This window comes from Hesperophylax consimilis, chromosome 2 (assembly GCF_061612785.1).
Source record: "Hesperophylax consimilis isolate HC1 chromosome 2, BYU_Hcon_1.0, whole genome shotgun sequence".
Lineage (NCBI taxonomy): Eukaryota > Metazoa > Arthropoda > Insecta > Trichoptera > Limnephilidae > Hesperophylax > Hesperophylax consimilis.
This window is the reverse complement of record NC_142837.1, coordinates 21,586,955-21,601,481: the sequence shown is the minus strand read 5'-3', so window position 1 is coordinate 21,601,481 and position 14,527 is coordinate 21,586,955. Positions and strand designations below refer to the sequence as shown.

The 14,527-nt window shown below is 33.7% G+C and overlaps 1 protein-coding gene across 1 annotated transcript; it reads left to right on the top strand.

Moving 5' to 3' along the window:
- The first annotated feature begins 6,897 nt into the window (after positions 1 to 6,897).
- On the top strand, positions 6,898 to 13,879 carry betaggt-I (geranylgeranyl transferase type-1 subunit beta). Its single transcript, XM_089641691.1, has 6 exons — positions 6,898 to 7,227; positions 7,356 to 7,492; positions 8,716 to 8,895; positions 10,112 to 10,275; positions 10,745 to 11,216; positions 12,508 to 13,879. The coding sequence occupies exons 1-6, from the start codon at positions 7,124 to 7,126 to the stop codon at positions 12,519 to 12,521; spliced, it is 1,071 nt and encodes a 356-aa protein (XP_089497817.1). The 5' UTR covers positions 6,898 to 7,123; the 3' UTR covers positions 12,522 to 13,879.
- The last annotated feature ends 648 nt before the right edge of the window (positions 13,880 to 14,527 follow it).

Sequence of the window (14,527 nt, the reverse complement as noted above, 5' to 3'; positions counted from 1 at the left end):
CATATTATGTAGATATAAAAGCACAATCCGTTTAAAATCTTAAATCTGCAAAATTGCCTTGAAATTTTGACATAATGTTGCATTCGAATATGTGTGTTTTTATATACATATATAGATGTCACCTGTGAAAGTTAAAACCATGCTTTTTGTCACCTGTGACAAGTAAAACAAGCTTTTAAAACAAAAACAGCGCCGTCTGTTTGACTTAAAAGCAACACGAGCTATTGTTTCTCTATCTGCACAGAGAGAGTGAGCCACAGCAATGCGTGGCGTGGTACAGTATTATAATATATTATCAAATAATCTGTAGAGAATATCAAGTACTATGTGTTTAAAACACTATCAACTTCATTTTGTATTGCATCAATTTGCTGGTGAAAGTTTTTCAACTCTTCAATGTTGAATTCGATGCAATGCTTATCAATGGGAGAATCATAACTTTTATTAGTGTTAAAATTAACGAGAACACTTGTGCTTCTTTCTAACGGATTCTTGCTTGATGCCATTTCTAAATTAACCTGCCAACAAGTTTTAGTTACTTCTTCTATTTCTCCGAGGTTTGTAATGTTGAACTCTTCTGCTGTATTCTTTGTAAGAAGTTTATATTTATCTATAAATAGCTGTGCTTTGTCTTTATCCATTTCTAGTACAGTTGTAAGATCGTTCATTATAAACATTGGTCGCATTATGAATTTGGTCATTCTTTTGATAATATGTCTTATGCTTTTGATCGCCAAAGTTACATGGTTCGAGTCTAGGCTTAGTACCTTTTCTAATGATACAAGTTCATTTGCAGTGAAAAGGCCAGAGTCAGTCCTTTCATTGATGTTGTTCACAATGTGTGAGAGAAGTTGTAGGAACTTGACCTTATCAGTATTATTAATCAGTTTGATGCCATTTTGTAACCTGAAATTCAGATATAAATGGTGAGAACACTACAATGAATGTTTTGATAATTAAAACAGAAACAGAATTCACAAAAACGTCGCTATATAAACCATCCGAATATTATTATGAGAATATCAAGTTTCAATTAAGTATTGATTATCATCCTACTGCATTAAGACAAACAGAGGTCAATGATAAAAACAGTCTGCACGGCATGACAGATAAGAGTTCATAAAAAATTCCTACGTTTCTTATTTTTACGCCTCTATGGAACATATCCATATTTATATCCATTGAGATTTATTCTAGGTATGACTAACTACCATTCTCTAGAAACTCGTAGATGTTTTGCGTTGCTAAAATATTTCTTTAAATTAATCCATGGACTCGTCTCTAACGGTGAGATTCTGGCGCAAATCAATTTATTTGTCCCAGAGTCTCACTCTCGGGCACGTCACCATAACATATTATATTGCCGATTGAGTCGTACAAATCTGTACCCGAATTCGCCCGTGGGAAGAGCGATACGCTATTTAAATATATGAGATAAAAATTTTGACATATTCTTCGGAAAATTCAATGAGTTTGTAAGGTTTTTGCCACTACATTCTCACTGTGAAAATGCCACTTTTACAATTAGTTAGATAAAATATCTGTAATGTTGTAAAATTTGTACACAAATAAAATAAAAGATCTGTGTAACAGTAAATACAACATCAAAAATGCGCTGTGAAGACAGATATCATTTATAGAGTTAGACAAATCTCAACATTTAAACAATCAGCCTGTTTTGAATTGTAACATTGTGGTATACAGTAGTGAATGGTGGAAGAAGCCCGAGAAAGACATTAGAAATAGCTAAGTATTGCAGGGTCTACTAGTACCCTATAACAACAATACGTCCAACTCCAGTAAAATAGAGGCATTAATGTAGCATATTGACTGAGCATTTCTTTCAATCGAGGCAAATTGAATTTATTTAGTACCTACTTGGTAGCAGTGATTTGCGCTTTATAATTTGTATTAACAACAAAAACACTCCAAGTCATTTTTCAGGATGCCAAGAAACATTGACAGGTTTTTTTTATTATAGGAGTCGGTTGATATAGGGTTCCCGTGAGCACTAAGGCCATAGGCCCATTGTGCTATCTCCAATTTTACCTCATTCCTTTAGCAGTAATCCGGTCCCTTTTATAAAGTTCACCAGGGTTGTCATTGGATATGTGGCTACGACTTCTGGCTCTTCAATTTTTTCTTCCCAGGTAATTGACAGGTTAGTTGGTGAAATGTAATATGATTTCTTTAAATCATGGCAGATAAAATGTACTCGATTACATAAAAAGTGGATTATAGCACGAAAGATATAATTATAACAATTTAATTCAGAAAAGCTGAATTATTGAGCTGAGTGTTGGTTCCATGTGCCATTCTGTTTATGTTGAAGTTATATGTCATTGTCAATATTGATGTTCAAAATACATTTTACAAAAATATGTTTAGAATTATTGATAACATTAGGTATTGGTGTATCATACCATTCGTCCGTCACTCCTGGATACACTGATCCCTAGATTACTACCCACCCCTTATACCTTTTTCCTTCCCAGAACTTTCTCTCCTTCTTTTCCTTAAAAATACCGTGATAATATATACATATTTAATAAATATAGGGAAGTTTCTCACAATTAACCTTTCTAAACCATCCAAGACAGAGTTAGAGCAAAAAAAGCAGTAAGGTTGTGTGTAGGTAACCTATTTTTTTATTGTTTTTTCAATCTATAATTTATGAAGGTAAAATAAAGAATATATTTCACAAAGAAAACCAAGGCGCTTATAGCGCTTTTTTGACGTGTGGACGCAGAATATAATTTAAAAAAGCTAAAGAAATAAAAGAATACATACCCAACGGTTTTCTTTATCCAGAATAATTCCATGATTAAAATTCAAGACTACCTTCAAATATCTATCGACATCAAATTGGAAACCCTCAAGATTGCTTAGGATTATAAATAAACTATCATCACAATCATTGACAATAGCTGACACCCCAATCCATAAATAAACCACTCCATAAATATACCACTCTCTAGATCGATATCTTCCGGCTTTTTGTATCCAACAGAATTATACAGTACTTAACCACAGATATACAAGCAGTACCTACCGTGCGGAGCAGAGCAGTAGACAAGGTAGAGGAAACTCAAGGCCATTTAAAAAAAGATGCGACCATAGACAACATAATTGCTCTCAGCCTACTCTATTCACTCACTAGCCCAAAAAAACTATTATAAAAATAAAAATGTCCTTGAAGCAGAAAAATGTCGAAATGTTTTCCAAGGGCAAGGTTCATCTGACTAAGAAAATAAACTTTTACAGTGCATTTCCTTAAGATGAAACTTGTTAATCTGAGAAGAAGACACCGAAAATGACAAGAAATTTGCAAAAACACTGAAGAAAATTTCCAAAACATGATTGTCCGACAGTACGACGAAAAATTCCGACATTTTTCAGCCTCATGAACTCATGGTTACATATGTTTAAAAATCTTTAATTTCACCAAAACAATAAGATAATACAGGATAACACTAATCAATAACATGAATAAGTTTATCGATATAATAAATAACATTTATACGTTGTGGAGGAAGACATATGTCAAGTATCAAGCATTGTTCAAAAAACCGAACGAATAACCTAAAACTGTTAATTCACTTTAAACTTGAACTTACGTAGGTAGGTTGAATATAATATGTTTATAACTCGCTAACACTATACTGGCTTATATTGTATTTTTATCACGAACAACTTTAACACGCAATATTTTCGACGGAAATGATAGTATTTCGGCAGCAAATGACAACCCGCGTGTATAAATAAACCACTGTCATTTTGTTTGAATGATTTGAAAACTGTCAAACGGCATAATTCCGTCATCTCTTTCTGTTACACGAGTCACTATGGTAGAGAGCGAGAGATCAAACCAATCCTTCTGTTCTCACCAATGAGATCTGAGCTTTTAGCCATATTATTCGTTTTCTATAAGAATTTTGAGGTGGGCGTGGCGGTTTCAAATGAGTTTCATGGCCAAAGCTTAGTTAAATGCCCCTGAACCACTCTCTATTCTCTGTCCACGATAAGAACGACCTGTTGGAGTACCAAATTAGGTTCGTTCTGCGCATACCACCCCCCCGCTCCTTTCCTTCACCATCGCTCGGCTATCTCCGGCAATCTTCGCTGACAATTCGTTAGTCGTTAGTGCCCGCGCTTAGAGAAATTAACCCATTCAGACCCTGCTATAAAATGGATGTTCAGCCGATATGTCCGAATTCATTATCACCAATTACGAAAAACAAAAAAGGACAGGTAAACATTATTTATGTGTTATTTGTATGACTATTCGATTTACAACAATGCATTTTTATAATTCAAGGATATAGATAGGTAATATATGTATAAAATTTGTGAATGTTGGTGTTGATCGGTTTTTTTATGTTTATAGGTGGTGCACAAACCTCAACGGACAATGATAATAAATATGTATCGAAAAAAATTTTCGGAATATCGATCACATTGTTGATGAACTAGAGGACAATAATGATAATTCGTTAGCTTTTGAAATTTCAAATGAATCATCTGAGGAAAATTAATTTTTTTTTTAATGGCAATGATGATATTTTCAACTTTGGATTGATTTCTTAGCCGATTTGATAAATCTGATGCCTAATAAAGTACAATATATATTGTAATACTATCATCATCATTATTTGAATGTATTAAAATGTTTTAATTTTTTATTTTATTTATCGGTGGGAAAATAAATTAAATAATTAATTTGTTAAAAAAGTGGGTCTAAATGTGTTGACGCTCGTCCTTTTAGGAGTGGGGCGAAGGGGCGGAGACATGCGCGTCCACGGGTTGTTCTAATGTTGGACCGAGTATAGATCGATATCTTCGGGCTTTTTGTATGGCGCCATCGGCGCCATTTTGTCACCCCCTTAACCACAGATAAAACGGTCGTTTGGTCCAGACAGGTAAATATATGGTGGACCATAAAGAAATCTCAAGGTCATTTAAAAAAGAGCAAACATAGACAATATACCTGCACCCAGCTAACATCGTTCATTCACTAACCCAAAAAAATTATATAATAAAAAATACTGGAATGCAGGAAAAGGAAAATAAAAAAACCCACAGCTATGCACAAATCAAAATATTTTTTATTTTCAAAAAGACAATGGACAGTAATACAAAACAGGGTCAGTACAACCGATGTATTGAGCATTGATTTATCATTGAAGTAGAAGATAATACTAATATATCTAAACAAAACATGAAACAGAACAAGACACAAAAAAATAAAAAGTAACAGTCTCAACTAGGAATCGAACCCAGGATTTCTGTCTTACTGCAACAACTTAATAGGATTTAATTTGACCTTGCACAAAAATACAAGAATATATACACAAAATAACACTAGAAGTTATTCATGTTCTCCTGCAAGGGTTTCATATAATTTTCACAGCTTTGTCGTCAGCAAACATCATTGAAAATACTGGTACTTACATGATGTAATTCTGGAGAGGTTTAAATGAACTTGTTTGATGTAATCGTGGCTTTGTTTAGCAATTTTAGTCTCCTAATACGTGGTATAAGATCGCGTCGGAATACGGATAGGTCTAAAAAGGAAAATTAATCAAATTATTAGCCAATGAAGTACATTCAGGAATCATGAACATTGTATCAAAGAACGAGAGGTTAGTACCTGTATTTAACAACGTGATCGGGTCCTTCTTTCAATTGGTGGAGATAGACCGGATATTTTATGATGATTGGAAGATTAAGCGTTGGCAACGCATTATTTTTTAATCCCAAAAGTACCGTATTTTTGATTTCAATCGCGAAATGGCACACACAAACAAACGTATTTCTTGCTGCTTCTTCCTAGCACTGGATTATCGAATCCATTTGAGCAACCTTTAACACAACACGGCATTAATTTATCACCTTGAAGAATTCTAGCACGCAACATTATTTTTAGATGGGTGAAAGAAAATTCAAAATATTTACGCTAAAACCTTCAACTGACTTCAATCTGCGAAATGACGTCTTGGAAATTACCGTTATTTTTTTATCGGAGCATAACACATGTTTAGCTTCTCTTTCTGTTACACGAGTCGCTACGGTAGAGAGCGAGAGATCAAGATACAATTTTTGCTCTGAGCCAATGAGATCTGAGCTTTCAGCCACAACAGCTTTGTCTATAAGAATTTGGGTTGAGGATAACTCCTCCCATCAGGGTTACAAGGTTATGCGAGAGTTATACGCCCCTGCCCCAATCCATCCCCAATCACGAGTTGACAGTTGACACCATGTTGTGTCCATCAGTGTTGCCAACGGATCTTGGCCTAATGTCGCCGTTTTTCAAACATTTAGTAGCCTAATGTGGCCGAATTTCAGTTGCAGTAATTCTAATGAACTCGCATAAATTCTGTCACATATTCCCCACAAATATTCTACGTGAGCTTGATTCCCCGTTTTATTATTCGAAATCCATGGGGGGAGTTGTTAGAGAATTTCTGTAAAACATAATCCCCCACAAAAATAATTCGAAATGAGTACTCCCCACAAAATATTTGAAATCCATGGGGGGGAGGGGTTGTTACAGAACTTCGCTGAAAAAAAATTCCACCCGGCCAAAAACAAATAACTTGTCTCTGAGGTAGCCTAATCGGCGACCAGTCGCTTTTTAGATTTTTTCGTCGCCGATTCTCGTTCTGAGTAGCCTAAATGGCGATAAATCGCCTTCGTTGGCAACACTGGTGCCCATACACTTCTTTCGAAGCGAATCTTTCAATTAATTTTATCTAAGCCCTTACCTTTTATGAATGTTGCCAGTCGTGAAATTAAGTCAAATAATATTGTAATTTTTATGAAAAAGTTCACAAGACAGCCATAAACAAATAAAACAAAGTGTTCATTCATTCTGAAATCTGATTGGATTCTGTTCTGTCAAAAAATGTGAATTGTCAAATTTGTTCGTGACTTGTCTTGAGAAAGTTCGCCTACTCGCTGCTCGTTTAACTTTGATATGCGGGTCTAACTTTTACCATCCGCACAAACATGTATCCGTTCCTTCATCTTTGAATAGTGTTTTTCTTTCATGTTTAGGGATTATTCCTTTTCATTTTGATTGTGTAGGCGTAAGTTCGTGGAGGTTAAACCTTTATTTTTAACGATGGATAATGCAATTCCCGCAATAGCTTACAAGCAACACGTAAAATATTTTTTAAGATTTTTAAATGTTTTGCCATCTGGATTATCTTCTCACGACACCACCAGGTGAGTCATCAAACCGTGTGAATAATCTTTAACTGACAAATAACAGGTACCTCGAATTTAAATGACACGAGTTACCGAGAATTTAAGGTCTGTGAATTATGGAATTTATATGTTTATCTTGGTTTCAGACTAACTCTGGCATTCTTTTCAATTTCGGGTCTGGATATATTGAATTCGCTTTCATCTCTATCCACCATATCGCCGACTATATCCTCTAATATAATTGAATGGATATACAGGCTTCAAATATTACCCAGTGGTAATGGTAAGTCTTAAATATTATTTCATTTATAATATAAACTTAACAATTGGACACTACAGTCATACTGAACTTGCCAAATGTATGCTGTGTCTGTGCTATAGTTATTTACACTGTTCGTGCTCTGAAGAATTGTTACCTCTAGACATTTGGATGCAAATTCAAATAAAAAAAAATCATCACTGAACAAATAAAATATAAAGAGATATTTGCTTGTGTAGTGTGTTCTGTATCGTAGGACTGCTGTAGGGTAAGAGGGCACCGCGGGCGGGTGTTCCAAACTATTTAGGACCTATTTGAACCACTTATAAAGTGAAGATATATGAATCCTATAATTTCTATACCCGCTTTATCCGAATTTTTGACAAAATGATCTGAGTATGACATCTTGTTCACATTTTTGCGAGCAACAAGAGAAGCCTAAAATTGAGTTTCAAAACCCTCCTTATCACGACCAAAAACCATGTTAAAACTGCGAGTGAGAAACCAAATCCGCTATATCATACAGAAAGTTACTATCAAAACGCGCTATATCGGATTCAACCAATCACAAGCAGTTATTTTTCCAAAATAGATTATGGCCGCCGCTCTGACGCCACGCTCGTATGTCAAAATGATCTACGCGTGTGTTTCTAAACCCGCCATGTCGGCTCAGTTGATTTTCAAAAGCCTCTATATCACAAAGTGAGTATCAAAATCCGCTTTATCCATTTTATTTATCGAAATTACTTAATTATTGCTAGACATATATAGAAAAATAAATGCTTTTCGAAATGTTATTACTCCAATTCATTATATAAAAAATTGTAATGCAATTACTTATGTACGCTAGAAATGTGACAGTTTTTTGCGGTTTTCTCCAAATCAATGAAAGTTGATATAGCGGGTATAGAAATTATACGACTCATATGTACTGTATCGCGGACCTAATTGGTTTACTTCTTAGAGTATGTATTTACTGATTCTGGGTGAAAATAATTATTTTAAATTCAATTATTATATATTTAATAAATATACTATAATTTTATTGATAAACGTCGTTACGCGCCCAGTATCTTTGGGTTGTTACATGATAAAAGGAGACTAAACTATAAAAAGACTGGAAAAACTTTTTCGTAACTTTCAATATATCTGTGTGCACAAATACATTCAAAGGGTCCTCTTCAAAATGATTTGCCCCATACCTACTTAATCGGTTCTCTCAATTTGAAGATTATTTTAAATTTTAGTTCCAGGCGAGGATATGAGCACCTGCGGCTTCCAAGGCTCAACCACCCTGAACATGGAGCTGGATGATTGTAACAAGCACTACCGATGTGGCCACCTCACGATGACCTACACGGGACTGTGTTGCCTCATCATCCTCGGAGATGACCTCTCTAGGGTGCATAGGAAAGCTATCATCGCTGGTATGTGCAGATTCATGTTCGATAATCATTTTAGATTTATTTTCTATTATCTTGCAATATTTAGTTAAGTTTATTCTTTTTTCAATATATAATTTAATAGTTTGTTCCATCTGCCACTCAATTAAAATGACTTCACAAGGTTTGAGGATTTAATAAATTTACGAATATATATTATCATAAAACAGCTTTCAAACTTAAATAACAAGAAAATAATATTATATTAAATATGTATATTTATGTATATAGCTGTTCTATAAAATAATCACGTAATTTAAAAGAACCACATTCGCGATTTTGAGTTAAAAATTCAAAAATATCCGTGAATTCACAAACTTTGTTGTGTAAAAAGACCACATCTGCTATTTATCTAATATCACCTTTACTGTAAGACATGTTTCTTTACAATTACAACAAAAGTATTTTTTTAATTATATCTTATTTTCTGATTATGATTCCTTTTTTGTTCGATTTTTGGCAATTATTTGAAAATTCATCAAAGAATCTTCAGACCCCATTTTTTCAAAACATGACAAATGCAGACGCGTTGCAACAATATGCCAAACAAAATATCCACAAATTACTCCGAGTTCCGCTAGGATTGTAGTAATAAGGGATTATTTCTGTCATGCTAGGAATAAAATTTAGATTATTTCACTTATTCAATTTCTCCAACAATATCTTCACGTGGTATCAAAACAAAAAATTCTCAAAAACTAATTCAATAAAAGATATGCATTTGTTACTTAATCACCCAATGAAAGTAATCGCAGTTTCTATATTTTAAATTGCTCTCCTGAAAAGTTGTTTTTTTGACTTGTACTCTTTATGCTTAGCATTATAGATTTATTCAATCATAGGATTCAATTACTTTGAGGAATTCCTTTTCAATAATTTTTATCGTTATTTAACCCATGTTCTAACCTATTTTTCATCAACTTTTAACATAAATACATAAACAATGCTTATTTTTTCCGAAATCAGAGTTTTCTACAATTTAAGTGTTAAAAACATGCGTGTTAGGAACATATCATATTAACCCAATGTCCCACTGATCTACTGATATTATATCTGACATTTACAATCATGCCTCAAATCCGACAAGTATAATCTCTTTATGATCTAAGATAATCTGGAAAAAAACATTAAAATGCCAATGCCATGCTTCTGTAAGTGTATATTATTATGTGATTCATGCTTTAATATATTCACGTTGCAGGAGTTAAATGTTTGCAAAAACCAGAAGGCAATTATTCTGCAACTTTATCTGGGACTGAAGCTGATATGCGCTTTCTCTACTGTGCGGCTTGCATCAGCTATATTCTTGATGATTGGTCTGGATTTGATGTTGAGAAGGCCACTAAATACATTATCGACAGCATTGTAAGATAATTCTTTATTTTACAATCATTGAGTACCGTTTGATTATTCAACAATGCCAGCAATATGCATGAAGCATTATCAAATTAAGCTATTTTTGTTATTGGGCAATGTTTTTGCGCCGTTTATTGATTGAAGTAAAACATTAGATGTTTTTACAGTGGGGGAGTAATTTTTTACACGTTTGTGAGATATTTTGTTATTTTGCAGTACCTGTGTAATAATATTTTTTCACCGTTGTGTTCATTTGTATTTTCAAAACTAGTATAAATTGTTTCAAAGTCAAATTACCAGACAGTACCTAAAGAATGTACATTAAAACTGATACAATTTAATTTTAAACCTTCATACGTAACGATTATTTAATGAAATCATTTCATGTTCACAAATACGAAATTGATTCATAAACACCAAATGAATTTATGAACATACGTGAATTGATGTGACCATTATTTTGATGTAATTGTTTCAGGGTTACGATTATGGAATTGGTCAAGGTCCAGAGTTGGAATCCCATGGAGGTACAACGTTTTGCGCAATTGCAACCCTCAGCCTGAGCAACCAATTGGACAAACTGTCGACTCAGCAAACCGATGGGCTCAAGAGGTGGCTCGTTAACAGACAGGTCGATGGATTCCAAGGAAGACCGAACAAACCTGTCGACACTTGCTACAGCTTCTGGATAGGGGCCACACTCAAAATGTTAGGAATTCTCGAGTTGACGAACTTTGAATCCAACAGAAGATACGTATTAGATACTCAAGATTCCATCGTGGGGGGATTTTCTAAATGGCCCGATACCAATTCCGATCCTCTGCATACTTATCTCGGTTTGGGGGGACTCAGCCTTATCGGGGAAAATAATCTGAACGAAGTAATGCCAAGCCTCAACATAAGCCTCAGAGCATACGACCATTTGAAACAACTTCACAAAAAGTGGAGAGGTGACTGACTATTGTAAACCTTAAAAATATATTATTTATAAAGATAGGAAAATATTTATTATACCATCGGTGCGAATCCATCCTTGCCTAAGTCACATTTTGGTCACTTTCTGAAAGAGACAAAAAATACATTGCTGCAATCAATCTTTTTCGTATTTTTAACACACTTGCTACGTCTAGTTTGCCCATCTTTTTTTGTTAACAATTCTAGATCAATGCAATTATTGCTCGCAAAGTCATTTCCATTGTAAGCTATGGAAGCTTTGAAATATTAAACCACCGAGATCGGCGGTGTTTTTATGTATCCGGGTGCGTCAGAAATTTACGGTGATACTGTTATTGTTGTCATACACTCGATGTATTTTAAAAATCTGATTTTTTTTATATAATCTCCCTTGTCAAATGGCTCACAATGAGTTATGCAGTGATGGTTCGTAATGATGATGTGTTTGGCTTGTAAGTGAAAGTCGACAGATGTCATCTTGTTAAAGGAGATGTCTTCACATTCAAAAGTTGATTTTGATTTTCTCTGTTAACTCGTAATTTTTAACCATAATTTACAGGATGCTTGAGATTACCTAAATAATTATTGTTGCCATAAAACCCGTTCCCTATATTATTACAAACTAGCTAAAGTCTCCGGGCTTTACACAGTTTTTTAAAATCAGACGTAGACAAGTCACCTTCCTCTTGTTCTGAAGGTCAAGTGATTTTTATAAAAATCAAATCCGCGCTGCCTGCCTGCCACAGATACTCTTCTTTATATAAATACATAGATAGATAGATAGATAAATAAGAAAGCATGTGTATTAAAGAAACACGGCAGGTGTGAAGTTTACCGCCGTAGGTCAGTGGTTGGAACAAAGTCCAGATAACGAGATGTCCCGAGGTCATATACCTATTATCGTAACAACTTTTTTTTTCAGATGCCAAAATTTTTCACTTTGGTAATGCAATAACTAATGAGATGAGAAAAAAACAACATTTGAATGTTTAGGTGTCCCCGTAAACTCTTTTGAATGTTGTTATTATTGTGATTGTTTTAACACCGTTATTTTATATTTAATAATTATTTTATGTCAGCAAATTTTACTGCAACAGTTATTTATAGATACGCAATCTTATAATTACTTAATTGTGAGCTTATGATAGAAACATTTGTTAAAATCGTTTGTTATCGCTGTTTCCACATGTTGTAGGATTGAATATAAATGACCACATGCTTTAAAAAAATTTTAACATAGGAATTGATTACACAATTATTAATTTTCAAACTTTCTATTTGTTTCAGAAAAACCTTCGTAATTATTTATATTCCGGTGTTAGTGTGCTTGGTTTACAATATTCGTTATGGTGCGATGAATAGTTGATGCTTGTTATTGCTACAATAGATAACTGAAGTACATAATAGGCAATAATGTGCAAAATAACTTTCACTTTCAGAGACACAATACAATTATTGCACAAAAGTTTTCATTCCAAGTCGTATTATAAAGGTTCTTTTAAGACAAGCACTCTGTTTCTTGATTGATTACAAATTTACTGTTTTTTATATTGAATAATTGGTTTCATGTAAAAACTTTTTATATTTAATTGATCGTTTCTCTTTTGTCATTGAATTATTTACAGATTTATGTAGAAACTGCGAAAAAAACTGGCTTTCTGAATGGTTTTGTTTTAACTGTGACCAATATTATTTTTGCTACGTGTTTATATTTTGTGCATGTTTAAGTATTATTATGTAATGTTTTGTGAGGTGCTGGTTTTCGTCTTTTGATATGAGAAAATGCTGAATAAATATGCAACGTTGCAATGCACATTATGCTAATCTAATCTTTGGTTCGTGAACTTGGCTGAAAGTCAAAATTTTGGATGTCTAACTATTATGAATGTGATTGATATTTTGTATATGTATTATACTATGTAGTTGCACTTGGATTAATAGATTATTAGGGACACCCAAGTTGTTGTGTTTTTGCAAGTTTATAATATTATCAAAATGCAAATATTTATTGAATGTTTGGTTTAGTTTGTTTTAAAGTAAGTGTATAATGAATGATTTCAGCAGACCAACGGGAATTTACGTCCGCTGTCTTAGCTTAATTATTAATGTCTTATAAATCTTTGTTATTATTTTGGTAATGTGCAATGGTATGTATTCTGCCATGGTAAGTAAAAACACTGTGCTTTTACATACCACGGCAGTATTATCATTACCTGTAAAAAAATATTTTTGTATCAAGCAGAATAAGAAGAATCATTTGTTATTTTAAGACTTGTTTGAGCAGATCCATAGCTGTACAAAATATTATTATATTTCGTTAGATTTCCACTTTCAACATATATTTAGGTTCTCACCATAGACATTCAAATTGATAGACCAACCAATCAAGGAAAGGGAAACAAACGAGTTGCAAGAAACTGAAGTTGCTTGGAGCGAGGATATCTGACAGTATACAGGCAACTCGCATTGTAATAATCACTATTTAGTCCTCGAAAATAAAATCGGCTTATGTATTATTAGTCCTTTTTACAATGGCGCGAAAATTGCTGGCCATGTAAAAAACTTAATTACGAATTTCAAATCAGGTAAACAAAATTTTGGGCTTGTTTCCAAAATTTATTATTTAGTTTCACTATTCAATTAGACACTCTTACAAATGTTTAATGTCGCTTTGCCAGGTGGTTCGGTTAAAAATAAACATTTAGATCCTGCGCAGAAAAATACCACAATGGACTGCACTACAAACCGTTGCCTTACTTTACTTTTCTGGGCAGGGTCTAGTTATTTCGATGTATGCTCTTCAGCAGTCAACTTACGATTGATGTCGTAGTTTATTCGAAGCACTCTTGAACACCCCTGCATTCCCTATTACATACTTTGCCTCCAGTTTATCGAAATAATATACAAATTCTATGTGGGGCAAGTCAATTTGTATGTCTATGGTTCCCACTGGCAATAATGTTACAGTTGTGTAAAGTTGGAATGCCATGTTGATTTTCTCTGTTTTGTTAGCTTTTTGGACATCATGGCTGATGAACCAGTTAGCTCAGCTTATAATGCCAAAATAGATCAACTCATAAAATGTTTTTTTGCTAAAATAGGCTCACATCGAAAACCTTACGAAATATTGATGGCATAGTGCACAAATATGTTAAGCCATTTTATGTAAATACAGTTACCTTGTTTTGTAGTGCCTTCCTCAGAATTATTTAACTTGTAAATATGTCATTTTTTATGTGAACTTTACGTTAGGTACTTCTATTAATCCCTATATATTTTAATCTTGAATTGAATTTTCATATCACGG

Excerpts from the sequence above, each read along its gene's own strand:
- betaggt-I (XM_089641691.1), top strand. The coding sequence starts at position 7,124 with ATGGATAATGCAATTCCCGCAATAGCTTACAAGCAACACGTAAAATAT. Across the intron at positions 7,493-8,715 it reads AATATTACCCAGTGGTAATG|TTCCAGGCGAGGATATGAGC; the intron begins GTAAGTCTTAAA and ends TTTAAATTTTAG. Across the intron at positions 8,896-10,111 it reads TAGGAAAGCTATCATCGCTG|GAGTTAAATGTTTGCAAAAA; the intron begins GTATGTGCAGAT and ends TTCACGTTGCAG.